Source organism: Drosophila miranda, chromosome 2 (genome assembly GCF_003369915.1).
Source record: "Drosophila miranda strain MSH22 chromosome 2, D.miranda_PacBio2.1, whole genome shotgun sequence".
Taxonomy (NCBI): Eukaryota; Metazoa; Arthropoda; class Insecta; order Diptera; family Drosophilidae; genus Drosophila; species Drosophila miranda.
In genome coordinates, this window is record NC_046675.1 from 6,949,908 (window position 1) to 6,970,368 (window position 20,461).

Sequence of the window (20,461 nt, forward strand, 5' to 3'; positions counted from 1 at the left end):
ATAAGTTGAGTGTCTGTCAATCTTTCTATTTAATCCACTTAGCCAACTTAAATCATTTGAAGATATATTAAAGAAACGGGGATCCATTAACGGTAGGAATGCTGAAGGTGTTGAACGGTTTGCGGGTGGAATTTGCATGGGAACTCGTGAGGAAATCCAGGGGATTCGAGACCTTAACGATTGCACCAATTAGGCGTACTGGAGAAAGCTCTCTTTGCTCTTTGAGCTCTTTGGAGAAATGCAGTAGGCTTAAAGACAGAGAAATGCAGAAGGTCTAAAGAGAGAGACATGCAGAAGCCTATGGAAACTACTGTTCAAAAGGTATCCTTCACAGAGAAAAATCAATAAGTAATTGTTTCCAGAAAGGTTCCACATTCAATTGTATGATTTTTCCAGTTCCTTTTAGAAGCCTCTTCTTAGGGCTTAAGAACCTCCAAACTTACTCAAAAAATTCGCTTCTTGTTGAGTTTTTTCCCATTAGTTTTTATGGAGATTTTCCGATGGTATGGGATCCGCCTTTTGAGGCCTAAGACAGAGAAATGCAGAAGGCTTAAAGACACAGAAAGGCAGACGATATGCCTATAGATAGTACTGTTCAAAAGGTATCCTTCCCAGAGAAGAATCAATAAATAATTGATTCCAGAAAGGTTCGATATTCAATTGTTGATTCAAAACGACTTGCCAAAGATCCTTCCAGTTCCTTTTAGAAGCCTCTTTGAAGGGTTAAAACTTACTCAAAAAATTCCCTTCTTGTTGAGTTTTTTCCCATTAGTTTTTATGGAGATTTTCCGATGGTTTGGGGTCCGCCTTTTGAGGCCTAAGACGGAGAAGAGCAGAAGTCTTAAGGACAGAGAAAGGCAGAGGATATGCCCATGGAAAACACTGTTCAAAAGGTATCCTTCCCAAAGAAAGAAATGTAATACATGCCAGAAAGGTTCTACATTCAGTTGTTTATTCCGAACTACTTGCCAGAGATCCTTCCAAATCCTTTTCGAAGCCCCTTTCGAAGGGTTTAAGAACCTCCAAACTAATTCCCTTCTTGTTGTGTTTTTTCCCATTAGTTTTTATGGGGGCTTTTTCCGATGGTATGGGTTCCCCCATTTGATATTTTAGCGTGTGACGAATTTTCAAATTATTTGTTGTGGCTGGGGTTGGCTGTAAATTTTCCGAACTTTTCGTGCGCCGTGTGGGGATGGGGTGGGGGCCTTGCATACTAAGCCGAGCCAAGCTAAGCAGCGGCTAAGCTGGACTGGCAAAAAGAACAATGTTTTGGCCTTCTCTCCAACATCGAAACGGCCAAACGGCCAAACGACAAATTTATGATAATTTCGAGCGAAAAAATGCCGCTGATGGAGCCGTCGTTTTGTGGAGACCATAGAATGACATTAGTGCATCGTCCATTATTGCCACGGAACATGCTCTTTTGTTGTTTCGGTTGAAACATTTTCATGGCCCATGGCAGCAAAGCAGCCGCGCCACGCCACGCCCCCACCTCATCCTCCAGCCCGGACGGACACCGCGGCCAGGGCCTTTTGTCGGAAAGTTATGACCGCCGGCAAATTGTAAATTATATTTAATTAAGGCTACATTTCGAACTCCAGGCCCCACCAACTTCTAGTCATTCGTTTTTTTGTTTTTTTTTTTGCAACAACAAAAGGGAAACATTCAATTGCATTTTTAATTAGGCGACTGTCTCGACATCGACATCTTTATGCTGATGGCTGGCCAATATCATTTGGCTTTTTGGAATATTCATACGACACACCTAAAGAAGAGAACCCTCCCGGTACCCCGGCAGGAACAGGGACAAGTCCTTCACAGACATGCAAAATGTACTACTTATTTATATATGCATTTGGGTTGTAAGGATTCTTCATTAGTGAAAGTTCCTGCGGCCACAGGGTCCTTCTTCGGCCCCACTTGGGGCCATAAATCTTTCAGCTGACTTTTCTCTCTTGCAACCAAAAAGAGCCTGCTCGCTCATTAACCTGATTGCTTGTCAAAAGCCTCCATATAACTCACAGATGTATCTATGTGTTTGTCCGGTTGGCTCTCATAAATTTTTGGCTATCGTTGACACGACAAAAAAACTTGCAAACCAACCAAGTTCTGAGCCAGAGGCCAGAGGAGGCCAACTTTTCCATTACAGCAACAGGCAAGAGGCTGTTGGCCAGCTACCATTGGCCATTGGCCAATGGCCACTGCAGATGGAGGATACAGCCACACAATCGACAAACAAAAAAGTGGTTTTCTATATATTTTTCTAAAATCAAAATGTCCAGTTTTTGCTCATCAACGCCGCTGCCTGCTGCTGCTACCTTGCCTTCTGCTTGGTCTTTGGCCAAAGTTGTCGCCAGGTTTTTTCCGTGCCCGACTCGGCAATGTCATTAACTTGGCCAACGCCGACTGCTCCATGTGCGCTGACATGGCAACATGATGCGCGATTTGAGCTTTAATGTTCATTCACTTGTGGCTTTTTCTGCTGTTTTGCTGCTTCTAATTTTGCCAACAAAAAAAAAGTGCGTGTACAATTATAAAATGCATTTCATTGCTGGCTAGATGGCTGGCTAGATGGCTGGCCCATCCCCAGATGCCATGACTTTGATTTCGTGTCGCCAAATTGTTGAGTTACCGAGAGGAAGAGGTTCATTAAATAAGTATTTCAGCGCTGATTTTGCCACACATTTTTTTGATTGCACTCGTACCTCTCCTTGACTGCGGATCGATCCAAAACAAGTTGTTGCCGCCTGCAAAAAAAGTTGACCAGCAGCTGGATCCCTCAACGGCACAGTGATTACCTTTGGGTTGCCAAGATTTGTGGTTTAGGGAACAGAACCCAGGCCTTCGTTTCGAAACGAAAATATTCCAAGGCAACTTCCAGCGAATAACTCAAGTGATTGACACTCAGGAAATGTCAGCGAATTTGATGGGCTTTTATGATTAGCCGCTTAAGGCCTTAGACAAAAACAGTATTTGCATTTTTTTTTTTTTTTTTTGCCGACTGTACGAGGTCTGTACGGGGTGTATGGATGGCCAATGGATAATTAGAATTCATAGACATGTGTCGTGGTCGCACAGTGAAATGTGGCTTAAAGGTTCATTGACGCCTTTCAGAACAGGAATCAAAACGAAATGCGCCAAAAATAGCTAAAATACAACTCAAAAACCAGTTACAAAAAGCAAAAAAAAAGACACGAAGGCAGAAGAACCGAAGCCGAAGAGAAAGACAAAAGACGGACGAACAGCAGCATGTAAATTTTCATAATTTTTGCATTTTTATAGAACATACAAAAAACAATAACAACAACAACAAAAAAAAAACTATTAAAAGAGGTATAGAGGGAAGAGTTACCCTGTTCTGCAAAAAAAGGCGAAGGCATCTATAAGAAAAAACTTTGAGAGGTAATAAAGAATGGAGGAAGTGGTGTAAATCCTTGTATTTTTAGACAGGAAAAGGTTGATTTGGTTGGAAATTCTTCTGCCTTTCTGTATTTATTTTTGTGGTTATATTCCCTCAAGGCTGTGGAGGTCTTTGATGAGTCCCTGTCTGGGCTTAAAACACCATTTTTTGTTGTTACATCAAGGCTTACAAATCGAAAGGTGTTCAAGTTCATTTCCGTTGGATTCGGATGTATGATCTCTGCAGAACGATCTACAAGTGTCCTTGATTGCTAGAAATTTCGAAGATTCGTTTAGATGAAGAGACACCAGCTGATCTCTTTAGATACTCTAAAGTAGCTATGATAATAATCAATATTTGTACTCCTGTTCCATTACCTTCTTTTGTTTCGATTGCCTTTCTTTGAGGTCCATCTTCAGATCTTCTTCCACATTCAAAGACCCTTTCAAATGCCCTTTGATAACCCTGCTTTATATATAACCCAGCTTCTTTACTCCCCAATCAGCAGTGGGATACCGTCTATCCTCCATCCTCTCCTTTTGCCGGTGTCTGTGTGGTCTGGGCTAATTATCTACCTGCGGGATTAGCCATCGAAAGTGCCTTAGAAGCTGGCTGGCACACATTCCACTCGTTTCCATTCGATTTCATTGATGGCATCGCGCGGCTCTGGCTCTGGCACTGGCTGTGACTCTGGCTCTGGCTTGTTCATTCATGCCGGCTCCCGGCTCCAGGCCTTGGAAGCCGTGCCGTGCCGTGCCGTGCGCGAGTCTATCCTGGTCCGACCCGGTCTGTGCATTTGGCCACTTCAGTTGCTCGGGCCACACCTTCCCCAACGCCACGCTAATCACGAGCAGTCGTTGAAGCGCCGCCAGCAACAGCAGCAACAGGAGGAGACCGCGAAGCAGAAGCTGCCACAGCGCGTGGATAAATCAAAATGCAGTCGCAAGACGTGAGCAGAGCCGCCTTCTTTGCCCAAACTTCACTCTCCTTCAGAGTCCCGCCCCACTCTGCCTCGCTCCACAGTCGACCAGCAGGCCTGCCTGGAGACTGTCTGCATAATCCACGGCCCAAAGAAAGTGCCGCACATGGGACTTGCAAGCTGTTTGGCTCAATGGATCGGCTTGGCCTGGCTCTGGCTCTGGCTCTGGCTGATCCCCAGCCTCGTGGCCAAGACAAATGCAGACGCTGGCTCTTTAGTCGTATCTTTCACTTTGATTGTGGGTCCGCAAACGGTCCGACGACGGAGGCTCCCTCCTCTGGCTGGGTGTTGTCGTCGTGTTGGCCTTGTCTTATTGCCGGTGTTGTGTGTACAACACTTGGCTACTGTTGGGTTTACATATGTCCGACGACGAGTGCGAGTAACTCAATCAGCAGGAGCCTTAGCCTTAGTTTTGGGTCAGCCGAGGAGTTATGAACTCGGGCCCCCGTTCTGGTATGCCGTGTATGCGGTAAAAGCAACAAAAAAAAAAAAAAAACAACAACCAGATGCTCTGACCATAGTTGAGTGCAAGTTCTAATGAAAACCTAATTACAAAATCAGCCAATACTCTCAAGACCCGCACATAATTAAGGCGCACACTTGACTAGACTTTGGCTCTGGCTCTGGCTGTGGCTCTGGCCCCTGTCTGTTCCCGCATTTAAAAGTCACATTAATGACGGCGACGCTGCCTCGACCACTTTGGTAAAATAGGAAATTGTTCGCTGCTTTCGTTGGCAGCCAGATTCTGTTCTACCGAGTATTCCATCTGCTTTTTTCGTTCAACAGAGCCCAGAGAAGGCAGATCGAAGACGGCGACACATCCACACACACATAGACAAACGGAGCTGTGCTCTGCGTTTTCAGCGCATTTTTAGTTAATTTACCAGGAAAAACATTTGAAATTCTTAAAAAAGTAGCAACAAGTAGTTGGCTGGTTGGTCGGACGGTTGGTCTGACGGTTGGCTGCTGGCTTCTGGCTAGAAAAAAGTCACATCGCATCGCTGTCTACACAACGCCTTAACATACACTCATCGAGGGTAGAGCTACTGCACTTTAGGAGGTTTCTTGCATCACCTGTGCATGACTATAGATCTTTTTGGTGACTGTAGCCCTCGAAGCATATAGAAGACTTCTTTAAACGACCATTTGAAAGCTTCATAAGGGAACATCTTTTGGATGATCCTTTCCATAGTCGGAAGCTTTTTGAAGCCCATAGAGTACTCTTAGGATCATTCTTTAGCCGACCTCTTGACAGCTTCATAAGGGAACATCCTTTGGATGATCTTTTCCATAATCTGTAACATTCTGAAGCCCTTAAAGTACTTGTATTATCCTTCTTTAACCGACCGTTTCACAGCTTCATAAGGGAACATCTTTTGGGTGATCTTTTCCATAATCTGTAGCACTTTGAAGCCTATAAAGTACTCTTATTATCCTTCTTTAACCCACCATTTGACAGCTTAATAAGTGAACATCTTCTGGATGATCGTTTCCATAGTCTCTAGCACTTTGAAGCCCTTAAAGTTCTCTTATTATCCTTCTTTAACCCACCATTTCAGTGCTTTATAAGTGCACATCTTTTGGATGATCTTTTCCATAATCTGTAGCACTTTGAAGCCCATAAAATACTTTTCCTAACCTTCTTTAACCCACCATTTCAGTGCTTCTTTCCACTACTATCTACAATCTATCCATCAAGGCGCAGGCCTCTTGGAAAAGAGTATCCCCTGGTCTATCTCCTGCCACCTTTGTTGTTTAGTTTGTTCTAAAGCTGTTGAGTTTTCTTCTCTCTCTCTCTATCTTTTTTTTGTTGTAGTTTGTCGCCACCGCCGTTGTAGCATAGACTAAAAATCGCATTCGATCATTTATGGGATTTTATTTGGCGCGTCAGTGAATGTTGCTAAGCAATTTATTTATGACATTTTTTGCTAGCCGACTGGCCTGGCTTGGATGGGGATGGGTTGGGGCTGGGGCTGGGGTTGGAGCTGGGGCTGGATTGGTTTGGTTTGGCCGCCGCCGCCTCAGCGGTGGATTCGTGCAGAAATTTCTGCAACGCATCGAAATAGTTGCAAGGCAAAGTCTCTGGCTGCTGCTGTTGCAAGTTCCATATTCATCAGATGCGACACTCTTCATTCTTGGTGTTGTGTTGTGTCGTTGTCGTTGTCGTTGGCTTTGCTTTGCTTTGCCTTTGCCTTGTCTTGTAGTTTTTCGTAGGCTGTTTTTCTATCGAAAACCAAACTGGATTTCGTCTTAAATGATGCGCTGCCATTGCCATTGCCATTGCATTTTAATTAAGTGCATTTTAATGAGGCACCATAATGATCATCATCGACTTTTAAATGGCCTGCCAATGGCTGGGAAGTATCCCAGGAAGCCGCACATTCATTCCATTTCAGTTCTCAGATCTCTACTCTGGGGTTAAGCTTCTTTCAGCTAATTATTGGGACTATTTTGATTGGTCTCTATGAAAAAATATGCTCAAAATGTTAGTTTTTGAGTCCAACGAGGGCTAGGATGGCCTCCTGTATCGAAGGAGGTTTATATAGGGGTCTAAGCCCTTTGCTTACTCGGAGATCTCATTCAATCTAATCCTATGACGACTTTGGAGCCCCAAATGTGAGTGAATCTGTTGAACCTTCAGGCCCAACATTTTTTTGCCTGCCTGCAATGCCAAAAGGGGCAAAAAGTTGTTCCATTTTGTTCAAATTGCGTAATTTACATTAGTTTGCTGCATTTCCAGACAAATTAAGAGCTCCCCAGCCCCCTCCCCCCCCCTCGCCACTGTCGAGTGCAACCAGCCAAAGTGCGTATCTGTGAGATACGCATGCAAATCCTGCTGTTGCCTGCAGGACTACCCTCCACTGCTGCTGTGGTTTTTCAATTTCTCTCTCAATTTTTTTTATTTTTTTTCCAGCCTTTTTGTACGCAAATAATTGTGAATTTTTTCCCTCGCTGTATTTTTGTTGGCAGTGGGCTTATTGTTTGGTCTTTTTTCTATGCACACACATATATATATTTTTTATTTTTAATTAAAAGCGGAAGTTGAGGGCGGGGGCAGGGATGATACATCCATCTGATGGTTGGGATTGGTTGAGTTTAGGTTCGGGTTTGGGTTTGGGTTTGGGTTCGGGTTTGGTTTGGTGACTCGTCAAGTGCGTGGGTGCGTGGGCTGCGTGGCACTGCCGGGCACTTTGGCCATTCCATATCCATTTCCATTCCTATGGGCTGTTTTGTAGTGTTTTGCTAACAATGCGAATTTCAGGGCATTGTTGCTGCCTCCAGTCCTTACACACACACACATGCATGCCTGTGTGTGTATGTATAGACAGACGCATCAAATCATCAGCGGCGATTTCAGACAGTCATCAGATGAAATGTCAAATGCGCTCCCAGTCGTTCCTGCCACACAGCCAAGTGGGCAAACAGAGGCGCAGCCACTGGTAATGTTAGATGCTACAGCTCCTGGTTGCTGTTGATAGATGACACTGCCACTGCCACTGCCACTGCTTAGGAGAGCTCAAACTAAACCAAACTCAACAACAATAAAAACATGGCAACAATCCACAAACTGAAGAGTTTTTCAAATAACGAAAAAAAAAGAGAAGAAGAAAAAAAAACAACCAACGCCAGTGAGTGGGTGAGTGAGAGCGGAAAAAAGGGGGAAAAATCGAGAAAATTAAAACAAAACAAACAGCAAACGCATCATCCAGTGGATCCACATCATCATCATCCTCTGCCCTGCTCTGCCCTGCCCTGCCCTGCCCTGCCCTGTTCTTGTCCTGTTCCTGTTCCACGCATGAGGAGATTTCGGTTTAGCTTTTGATTGACGAACTTGGCTCGTTGTTTGTCCCTGTCCCTGTCTCCTCCCTTGCCTGCCAGCCACTGACGCTTTTCACTCAAACCCATCAACGTCAGCGACGCATTCAAATCGTTTTGATGGACTCAGCCACCCATCTCCCACCCATATCGTACTCACGCAGGGAATCATAGCACAAGAACAAAACAAGGCACAAAAACGAAAAAAGGCTAGAATGATGCGATTTCAAATACCGACTAAAAGATACCCAGGATTACAGAAGAGTTTCGATAAAAATTGCTAAAGAATTATGCGAGGATCAAGAGGTAGGAGAGCGCAGGCAGGCAGCTCTTGATAATGATTGATAAATAAAGAGTTTTGACTGGACTTTTCATCAAGAAAAATATAGGTTGTGGACCTGGATGAGTAGATCCTTTCCTCTTACTTGGATTGTGCTATATTCGGCCCAAATCTTTTTTTAAAATAAATAGAAAGGCGCAACCCTTGTGACTTGGCGGACTTTTATGGTTTTAATTTCTACTCGGCATCTGCAAAGCGTATAACCACAAATGTTGATGGATTCAAAAGATAATTGTACAACCTTACACAGGATTTTTGTAATCATCTCGGTAGAGTATCTATACCTAAAGATATGGTCGCCCAAAGTGAAAGTTTATGCCTTCGAACATACCCTTGTATAGGGTACAACAAAAAAATGGGGGAAAAATGCTGTGAGAGTATGAGCCTGGCACAATATTTGTATTTTACGCAATTTTTACTGACTGACTGACAGGAGTGGAAGGGGAGTGGAGTGGGGGGTCCGTTACCGTTACTGGCTGCCGGCTGTCGACTGATTTGCAAACCGATTTGCTACTTTGTTCATGTCAGTCCGTGCATTAGAGGCTGGGTGGGGGATGGGGCGGGGGTTTGGGGTTCACTAAGCCCCCCACACATGTTTGCCCAGCCATTCATTGTCTTTTGGTTTTTTTTTTTGCTGATTGAAAGTTTTTGCGACAATTGTTGTGGCGTCATTAGGAAATGTGGTCCAGAGTCTAATTAAACAAAATGCCTATGCAATATACAGATGCACTCCCTGGAGGACTCTGTTTCATGCATTCATAATCCACTCTTAATTAGCATTTATAGGCCAGGCTCTGGCATTACGTATACGCAACGTTTGCCCATTATTCGGTCTATTCACAGCTTCCTCGCGGCTCACCGCTCGCCTTTCCCTTTGGGGCATTATTCGCTTAGTTATTTCCACTGCAACGCCTTTTCACAGTTAATTTGCGATAAAATATGCCAGTATGCCGTCACGGTTGCATACCCTTTCCCAGAGGGCACCACGATTCCCCTTCCGAAGGAACGTCTCTCTGTGCTCTCCTTATCTTCTTGTGGCAATTAAATTAGCCAGCAGTAAAGTTGCCTCGTCTCGGCTGTGGCAAGGATTCTGTGTGGCAGAGAGACGGCGAGGCCCTGGCTAAACTGTTGCCAAAAAGTTTTAAGCTGCATTTTACAGGGCTGCTTTCACACCCGAACAAAGTTTTTGAGTGGCGCTTGTCTTGTGTTTTGATCTTCTCATGGCCATAATCTGTGATGGCTGCCAGCCAGCTTTTCCACCCACAAAAAGTTTTGCATATTTTGGCCAGTTTCGGGCAGACTATTACCCCAAAAACTTGTTGCTACGGCCAACATGTTGCAGTTGTCTGTGGCTGTGTGCACTTGTTGCACACACACAGGCAGTGTTTTGACTGCCAGATGCCACAGCTCGTTATTTGGCTCATGTCCTTGTGGCCGGTTTGGGTCAACATCAGGCCAGGCAGCCCGGCAGACAGGCTCTGTGAGTGCTTGTGTTTCGGCATTTGAATGTGGTGTAGTGGGATAATTGAAAACACATTGGGGTCGTTTAGGGACACTTGTCGGGTGTCATTTACATCTAATTAGTTAGAGAGAGACCATTCAGGAGCGCATCCACACCAGGAGACCTACCTCCACTGCCGGGGGACTGAGGGGAAACCGAGCCAAGCCAAGTGCAGGTCATCCAGCATGTGGTTTATGATGGTGCCATACATATCATCATACCATCACTATGGTGTGTGGACACAAATGCACTCTTAGCTGGGCGTTGCATATCGTTTATTTAGTGCATCTCAATCCCATATTTATTTGGGATATTTACGAGATCTCAGCCACTTATTTATTTGGGTATTCCCAGCACCTAATGGCTTGATGTTTACTTAGGTCTAGCCTTTCGATTTGTACAGCTGGGCAGCGGTACTCGAAGAGTTTAGGGGTACATTAGTTTTCTGGTGTGTAACACCTAGAAGGAAGCGTTTGCGAACCCATAAAGTATATATATTCGTGATCAGCATCAATAAACGGATCGATATAGTCAAGTCTGTTTGTCCCTCTTGAAGAGTTTAGGTGTAGATTAGTTTTCTGGTGTGTAACACCCAGAAGGAGGCGTTTCCGAACCCATAAAGTATATTTATTCGTGATCAGCATCAGTAATTGAGGAGATATAGTCAAGTCTGTTTGTCCCTCTTGAAGATTTTAGGAATAACACCCAGAAGGAAGCGTTTGCGAACCCATAAAGCATATATATTCGTGATCAGCATCAGTAACCGAGTCGATGTAGTCAAGTCTGTTTGTTCCTCTTTAAGTCTTAAGGGGTACATTAGTTTTCTGGTGTGTAACACCCAGAAGGAAGCATTTCCGAACCCATAAAGTATACATATTCGTGATTAGCATCACTAACCGAGTCGATATAGTCAAGTCTGTCTCTCCCTCTAAATCTCAGAGACTATGAGAGAAGGTCAAACCAGATTTTGTAATACCCGTAACAAGTGTATAAGAACCGGTTGTAACAGTAGAGCTTCGGCCCTTGCCGCGGCTCACAAGATTCCCTCTCTCTCAAAATTAGTTTCTAAAAGGTCTCGCCAGATATCGATGGGTAATCTGATACCCACACGTTGATATTCAGATTCGAAAGGACGTCATGCAAATCCATTGAAGTCTCTTCAATTACTCTTCCCATCATCGTTCGCCTTTTCAGTTATTTGTTTTGTTCCGCTCAATCTCAATCCGCAGCGTGCAAGACAGACAAAGAGAAAGACGTCGAGAGGGAGGAGGGGGGAGAGAGGTAAGCAACCGAAGCGAGACAAAACCGAATCGCGGCTATAATAGCCGCAACGCCCCGGGCGGGGTAAACCAGTAGCAATAGCCAAGTGGACTCGCGCACATCGTCTGGAAATGATTCCGATTCGGAATTCGCTGCCTTTTGCCACGTTGCTGCTGCTGCTGCTGCTGCTCTTGGCCACGGCCAAGGCCAGGGCCAGGCCCAATGAAGCGACAGGTGAGGCGAGTCTCTACAACGAGGCTGACAACGTGATCAATGCGGACACCAATACACTGCGCGACCATCTGGCGACAGTACCAAAGGGCAAGCTGGTGCAGTTCATAAACATCTTCTGCGGCGACTGCCAACGCTTTGCGCCCACCTTCAAGGGCGTGGCACGCGACCTGTACAAGTGGCAGCGCGTGCTCAGCATTTATGCCGTCGACTGTGCCCAGGAGAAGAACGTGCAGATCTGTCGCGACTTTCAGGTCCTTAAGACCCCGACGCTGCGCTACTTTCCGCCGCTATACACTGGCAACGGGACAGGCATCGACATACCCACTGTTAAACCAAAGGAAATTAAAGACCTATTGGTCGGGTATTTGGCCAAAGACATGAACTGGATCCTGCTGTACTTTGACCCCCTCAGATCCGACAGCAATGCTAAGACAACAATCGGAGATCACAAAGGTCCTGGCCAAGCCGCGGAGTACATTGCACTCGTCCTACAGCCGAAGGGCTCGAACATTGGCAGAGACACGATCTTCGAACTGCTACCGTATCCCGCGGTGGTCGTACGCCTTGTCGATGATGCCCAGATCTTTGCCAACTTCGGTCTGACGCCCCAAGGTCAGAAGTTGGCCATCTTGGACTTGGCCGGCAACGTCCAGGCGCTGAAGGCCGCCCAAGAAACGAGCCAGGCTTATGCGGCCAGCATTGCCGAGTATCTCGCCCAAAAGGGCCACACTCCCGTTCCCCCACTGCCCACGACTGTGGCACCGAAAATGCGCACTGTCCGGAACAAGGAGCAGCAGGCAATCCTGGCCACTGTGCTGCGAGGCGGACCGGCCAAGATCTATCGAGCTGATCTGGAGCAGGCCATCGACAAACTGCTGCACATAGAGCTGCCAAAGGCAGGCCTCATACAGGGCAGTAATCTGACGGCCCTGCGGGACATTATCGCCGTCCTGAGACACCTCAATCCCCTGAACAAGGACGGCCAGGAGCTGCTCACGAACCTCCATGGGTTCCTGCTCCCCATCAACCGCTTGACGGGCAGCGAATTCGCGGACCTGGTCAAGTCCATTGAGAAGAAGCTGGAGGGGAATGTGTTCAAGGCGAAGCGCTATGTTGGCTGCATTGCCTCGCGTCCCTTCCTGCGCGGCTTCACCTGCTCCCTGTGGACGCTGTTCCACTACCTCACAGTCGCGGCGGCAAAGCCACCGTACTACCTTCAGGCCGGATCCGTGCTCTCGGCCATACACGGCTTTGCCAAGCACTTCTTTGGCTGCCGGGATTGTGCCGATCATTTCCTGGCTTTGGCAGAGCGCAAACACATCGATCGGGTGACGGACTACGATGCCGAGATCCTCTGGCTGTGGGAGGCCCACAACGAGGTCAACAAGCGTTTGGCTGGCGACACCACCGAGGATCCCAAGTTCCCGAAGATACAGTTTCCCAGCAAAAAGTATTGCCCTGCCTGCAGCAATGAGAATTCCCAGTGGAATCGCACTGAAGTCTTGAAATATCTGAAGAGTATCTACGACAATGAGAACTTGAGCCCGTACGGTTTGCCCACCACAAGGGGATACCCATGAAACCTAGTAAAGCCAATCATAATATGTAAGAGAACAGGCCGGGAATAAAGAGTAATATTCAAGAAACCATTATCCATGAAAGAGTATTCATTTGTGCTACCCAATCACCAAAATTTGGCATCTACTAGACATAAGAGCTTAGAGAAAGAGAATAGTTCTGTACTGAAACATTTTGCATTCGTTTCATTGATTGGATCCGCCAAAAAATATGGCTGGAGGCTGCGCTGAAAGCTCTTTAGTTGAAAAACAAACCTGCTGCTCAACGTTTCGGTTATGAAAATCGTACTCAAGTTCTTAGCTTATGTCGGCCTGTCAGGAGCCATTGTCCAGGGCCGCCAAGCAAGTATCCTTCAGTACACGACAGAGGATAACATTTTTCTGGACTCAAATCTCGACGATCTCTTGGCCAACAATCCCCTGAATGCCGTTGTCTTCTACAGTCATTCCAATACAGACCCAGTCATACTGAAGGTTACTGTTGAGAGTCTGCTCGTGTTAAGGCGTCTCCTCAACGTGTATATGCTGAAATGCAATGTGAAAGTCAATAAGAAGACCTGTGCCGACTACCACATGGAAAGTTCACATGGAATGCGATACTTTCGCCGTCGATTTCCTATTCGCCAGGGCAAAAAAGGCTTAGAAATCCCGATGGACACGCCCCTACAAATTACCGATTCCGTGTGGAACGTCATGTCCAGACAGGAGCTGCCACTGCCAGATGGTTCTCCGAACTTCCGACCCATCGGCCCTCACGACGACTACAAATCGCTCTTCGATCAGGCCGTCCTCAGGCGCTTTACCCATCTGGTGCTGGTCGAACAGATTGAACACTACTCGAAGCTGGGCCGTGACACAATCTTGGCTCTGCTGAGCCTGGACAATGTGATTGTACGAATCGTAATGAATCCGTATTTTTTCGAACATTTCGATCTGAAATTCAAACCAGGTGAAGACAAATTGGGCATCATTGATCGAAGGGGCCGTGCGGTGGTCCTGCATCCGAAAGAGACCAATGGTTTAGCTTTTGCCGAGGCCGTTGTTAGCTATTTGGAATCTAAAGGGTCAATTTAAGGAAAGATCAAATAAAAGTAATCTCAAGAAAACTTGAAGAGAGCCTGGAACCACCCTGGAAGTACCAAAGAAATGTATGGGCGTTACTCTCATCAAACTATTTCTGGCCTTCCTTGGCTCGGTTTCAGGTTTCACAGTGTGATATGAAAATTGCATAAATTGACTAAATTAAGCGCTTAAGTTAAATGGAGCGTCAAGGAAGAGTCCAATACCAATACCTGCCACAAGGCGCCATCGTGGAGGGGGGGGACGCACATCAGGCCGACCTGTGCATGAATTATTTATAGAACATTTTTGCAAAATATCTACGCACTAATTTGCGTAAAGTAATCGATGTGGTGGAAAAATTTTCACGCATGCACACATGAGAGGGGCGACGGTGACGTGACCCGGGCCTCATGCGGCCGGCTCACCTGACAAATGGACTGACTATTTGGGGGAGTGGGCCCCAGGTTGCTGGTGCCGCTGGGTGGCAGGGGGCGGTCGTTCAGTCATGCCCAAATAACGCCAACAGCAAACGGAAGCTAAAAATTACCAGCAAAACCCAGGAGGGACCCAGAAGCAGGACCCACAGCACAGCAAGTGCAACGCCCACAAAACTTTCTTCATTGTGCGTAAATTGGCACCCCTCAAACAAGCCCCAGACCCGGACCCCGACCCAGACCCAACCTCCCCAATCGACGCACTCACTTTGCCCTTATGTAATGATGTGTATGTAAAATTTATAATATGCATAAATAAATAAAATGCACGCAGTCAAAAGAAGTGAATCGGGCAAGAGGTTTGAGGTTAGGGCAGGGGCAGGGGTGGGCTTTGAGGTTAGGTTTTGAGGCGGGGCGGTGTCAGTGTGCAGCTTATCGATATTTTCCACTCCTCACCCATCGATGGCCGCCTTACACAACCTGCTGGGAGGCAGGCCCGAGTTTGGGGCCAAATGGCAAATGGCGTCGGCCCGTGCACAACTGTACCGCGTGAATACGCATGAATTTTGTGCGTGTGCCTTGAAAATTGAAGGTTCCCGTCCAGTCCAGTGGAGGCCGTAAATTTTGCGAGCGTGCACGCACAGATATCTCGGCACCGGAAACCGGAAACCAGCGCCCATTTTGTAGCATTGCCATTGCAATCCATTTATCTTCGCCTCCGAAATGCGTAAAATATAGACAAAATGTGTCTTGGGTCTAATAGCAAACGGATATTGTGGCTTTTGCTTTATGAATTTCTAGATAGTCTTTCCAGTCGGTCTAAAAGAAGTCCAGAGCACTCCTCGCCCGGAAGCCCTCTAATTGGGCGTTTGCTGGGATCCAAATCATTTGCATAACGTAATTGCCAGCTCGAAAAGAGATTACCCCTAACCTGTCGCTCTCCCCCTCTTTCCCCCTGACATGGCATGACTGGGTTTTGGCATGCATTAACCAAAAACAATAACCCCGTCCAGAATTGTGCACAAATTATTGTTTAGGCATTTAAATTACAAAAGAAACGCAACGAAAAAAAAAAGGGAATTACGAAAGCAATAAAATGCCAGCTGAAGAAGCATCAGCTGTAATCGTGGTGGTGGAGAATGGTGGGGGGGCCCAGGCCCCTCGTTGTTATAATTATGTAAAAACAGTCTAAAGATTGACTTGACTTCTGCAAACACACACACACACCGCTGCACCTTGCCAGCGCATGCGAAGCCAACATAAATTTGTGGCATAGAAGTCGGAGGCACACAGAGATGTGTCGAGGGTTGGGGGTGTTACAGCAGCAACCTGGTAATTATCAGAGCCTTAGCGGCAAAAGCAACATTGTGTCTGTCTACTGCGTCGACAAGGCGGCTACCGTTCCTGCACTTCCCATCCCCCCAACCCTCCCCACCCACAGGCCCACCATCTCCGAATACACGCAAAAAATGTAAAGTGAAAATATTTTTTTTTTTTATTTTTAAGCCACTTGCGGGTGAATGGATGCAACGGAGAAGGTGGGGAGGGGATGGAGCTTGGATCAAATGGGTGGGCACCGCAATTTGCCGTTGGCTGGAGGGCACTCCCTCCCCCTCACCCCCCCCTGCACCACACCACACCACATTTTCTATGCCGAACTTGAGCATTTTACTATGTAGCTACATATAATTAAAAAAATTATGAATAGAAAAGATGGTAACGAAAAAAAACCGAGAAGAACAACAGGCCAGAATCCAGGGCTGGAAAAAATGTTGATTAATGGATGGATATACTATATGCTATTCAGAACAGAAGGCAGGCAACAAAATCTATCTATACTCAGGGTTGGAAAAAATTTGGATTAATGGATGGATACTATATGCTATACAGAACGAAAAGCAGGCAGGAAGCTTATGATTAAAAACCTATTAAAAATTAAGTATAAAATTAAATGCCCAATAAAATGTATGTTTGGGATTTAGGGATACAATTTTCTATACAAAAAAATACGGGAACGAAGGAAGAACTTTTGAAATCCAGAACTCAACGAAATCCCTCATTAAAAACATGTCTCCAGCCATATTTATCCCACTTATAAAAGGCTAATACTGGCATACAACAAAACCGAATGCAATTTGGCAGCAATTTTCCCAAACTTTGTTGCCGGCCCTCAGGGACCCCTCGCCCTCCCTCCCTGGCCACAATTTGCGGCATCGTGTAATTAAAACAATTTATGTATAATTTTTGTACAAGTGCAGTCCAAAGCCGCCCCCAATCGCCATCTCCATGGCTGGGCTTTTAAATAATAATTTGCTTAGTTTATGAAGTGCCATAGTGTGCGTGTGCGTGTGCCTGTGCGTGAGCGTGTGTGTGTGTGTGTGTGTCTCCCACTCGGCCGCCGCTACACTGACAAAAAGAAAAGCCTCACATATCCAATCAGAATGGCTTACTCTGTGGGTTTTTCTCCAGTGCAGTGCAACACAGTGGCTCTACAATTTACTCACTTGGTTGCATTTGAAAATATTTCGTTACGTTTTTGCTGCCAGCCAGAGAGTCAATTGTTGTTGTTTTTTCAGTTGGCTGGCATGTGTTTTTGTTGCGCCTTTTTTTTGTGCGCCTGTTGTTTTTGTTGCACTTACCTTAGGTTTAATTTGTTTGAGTTTCATGCAACAGAAGCAGCTTCTGTGGCGGGATTTCATGTGCATCTGCTGCTCTAGCTGCTGGCTTCTTTCTCTCAAGTCGAAAAATATTTGTGCACGCAAAAAATGTTAATTGCCACAGAGCAAGGCAGAGAGGCAGGCGGCAGGCAGGCAACATCAGCAAAAAGCGAACCATCAATGTGGCCGGGGCATTAAAATATTTAGGTTGCTATTGCTGCTGCTTCTTGCAACTCTTCCCAGTCCCAGGCCGTAGTCCCAGTCGCAGTCCCCAACCCCAGACTCAAACCCTACCTCCACTGAAGCCCAGTCAGTCAGGGCTCGGTCCCTGCCACAGCCGTTAATGCAACTGCAACTGTAACAAATTGCAATGTCGCACATCTGTCTTGGCTGGCGTTTGTCGCTGCCCTGCCTAAAAAAAACGGCCAGGGCCCAGAGACAGAGGCAGAGACAGAGACAGAGACCTTAGACCAGGTTCAGGTCCAGCCGTGGACTCATATTTATTTTTGCTAAAACTCCAACAAAAAACTGTCGTTCTCCTGGTTGTAGTTGTGGCTGCTGCTCTTTCTGGCTGTGGCATTGGCAATGCCAATTACCGGCGGCCGGGAACCCTAGCAATTTGGTCATATCCGGCCCCCATGGCCGGCATGGGCTGGGATGTTTGGCTGGGGCCCCCAAAGGAAAAATCAGGTTTTTCCATCACTTGTTCAACAAAATAAAATATGTCGGCAGCATCTTGATTTTTTACAGATTTTTCTCTCCTCCTCCTCCTCACCTCCAGGAGTTTTTCCTGTTTTTTTTTAGAGATCATAAAAAAATAATAGAAAAGAGATTCAATTTGAGACGGAAAATGGTTAAATTTGATTTGATATTTGTTTCAGGAAGAGAGCTGCCAAAGCAAACAAAATCAAGGGTATTTAGCCAAGACACCTTGGCAGTCATTAGCCACATTTAGTTGCCTGCTGATCGTGGCTTTTACTGCTGCTTCTGTTGATGATGTTCCTCTTCTGTTGCCGTGTTGCAACTAATGAATATGGAACTTGACTCTGCCCCTGGACTGGGAGTCTCTGCTGTCTCTTGTCATGTCTTGGCCCCGGCTATTACAAGATTTGAGTTGTCGCGCGTTTTGGACGCGTCATGCAGCTAGTTTTTTTTTTTTGTGCCACACATTGCCGCACGATTCCAAGTTGGCAAATGTGGCGCGCAGCATTTAAACAACAGTGCAACAACAGGCTGGTTGAAGCGAAAAAAATGTCATAAATAAATTGCTTTGCAACATTTGCTGACGCGCCAAATAAAATGCCATAAATGATCGAATGCAGAAGATTTTAAGTTAGACAGAAGATGGAAACGGAGATGGAAACGGAGATCCATCTACCTGGAGATGGCATTGGAAACGGAGTCGCAGTCGGAGATGGCAATGGCCATGGCAATGGCGACAGGAATCTCGAATGGTTTTTCCTGTTGGGTAAATTAACTTAAAAATGCTACAAAAATTGTCGCTGATGAGTTGGCTTATAGGGTTGATGAATGCTAAGCATTCTATTGTGCCCATTAATGTTACTTGCAACAGGCCATGCGGCCGGCTATCCCTAATGACTTAGGACACACCATTAGTCGTGCTTATGGATTGAGGTAGGTTAGAAATTCTTACGGGGGGGGTTTTTTTTGTGCACCGCCTCTTGATGCTATCAAAACAATTTTCCTGCCGGTACCTGTGGCATGCCACGGTCCCATTCAAAATACAATGTTTCAGCTGCAATCAAACGTGAATCCCGAAAAAATATATACAATATGCAGACGAAGTGGGGAATACACTTTCTCTTTGAGGCATTCTTCTGATACAGCCCGCTCCTGCTTATAATATTCCTGGCTTGACAAACGTCTAAGCAAAAGGAGAGCTCTTCGTTGAAGGGTATCCCGAACATCTGCCTGTTGCAGCAACACCTTCACTAATGCCTGGCATAACAACTTAATCCACCTTGCCGGCTCGACTGGCTCTTGGGCAGCGGCAGGGCCGTCTGGCCCGGCCACAGACGTGCTGTCTGTGCTGGGGCACACCTGGGCGCGAGGCTGTTTTACGAGTCCCCCCCAAATGATGATGGGGCCGGCAGTTTTTCGGACAAGCTGCTCAAATCGAAGCAGCAACGGCCTCAGCCTGCACAGGCAGCGGCAGAATCAAATTTGCTGCCACATTTGTTGGCCTTCTTATGGAGCCCCCCCTCCCCTGCGCGGGGCATGCCAAATAAATTTCACTTCTTAATCGCTGGCAGAGCTCTTATCTGTTTCTTAATCAGAGTTTGCAGCGCTAAACTAACAAATTTTATGGCTGCAACGTGGGGCAGGGGGCAGGCAGCAAGTGCAAGGCGCAGACTGAAATCTAAAATTAAAATTTGGTTTCATGTAAACAAAAGCAGCGCTGCAACTGCAGCAGCAGCAGCAGCAGAGAGGAAGAGAGAGCAATGAAAAGCGAGATCAAGTTCAACGCACATTTGTCCTTGATAATTTGAAAGAGCCGGAGTGCTGGCAGTGGAGGAAGACAAGCGCACACACAAAGGGGAGCCCGAAAAATTACAGAGCAAAACAACAAAAAAAAAGGCATACAATTGGGCAAACCGACATCTAAATACCCTTACAGATCGGCTCTGCAAATGTGCCGCCAACATCTGCTCGATATCGTAATGCCCTCTATCAGGGTATAATAAACAAAAATTATGGCAGTGGATCGACAGACTTATTGCTGTCCCTCTCTCGCTCTCTCGTGCTTCTGCACTACATCAAACCGGCTGGGACTGCTGCACAGCGCGCTGTTCTGCCTCTGCCAAGAATGCACACATTAATGTGTGTGTGCGTAGCGTCTGCCAAAAATACGCCGGCCATTAAGAGTCGGCCCATGCACAGGGCAGAACGGGATGGGACAGGGACAGGGACAGGCCCACGCCAGCAAAGAACACAAAAACATTCGGGTTTATGGAAAGGGGAAAAAATGGGGAGCCCATCCGTCCCGATCGTACGTGCCTCTCTGGTTGCTTGCTCTCCTGCTCCCTTCCCGCTATCCCCTTTGCAGAGTTTCCGAAAATTTGCAATTGACTGGCTGCGACGACGACGACGACGAAGACGATGCAGCTCTGCTGCTGCCTCTGCCTCTGCCTCGGCCGCCCTCTCCTGCCCTGCCATCGAAAGAGGAGAGAACAAAAATGT

The 20,461-nt window shown here is 46.4% G+C and overlaps 1 protein-coding gene across 1 annotated transcript; it reads left to right on the plus strand.

Moving 5' to 3' along the window:
• The first annotated feature begins 11,370 nt into the window (after nt 1-11,370).
• On the plus strand, nt 11,371-13,182 carry LOC117187321 (sulfhydryl oxidase 1-like). Its single transcript, XM_033389718.1, has one exon. The coding sequence runs from the start codon at nt 11,428-11,430 to the stop codon at nt 13,108-13,110; it is 1,683 nt and encodes a 560-aa protein (XP_033245609.1). The 5' UTR covers nt 11,371-11,427; the 3' UTR covers nt 13,111-13,182.
• Nucleotides 13,183-20,461: the final 7,279 nt, after the last annotated feature.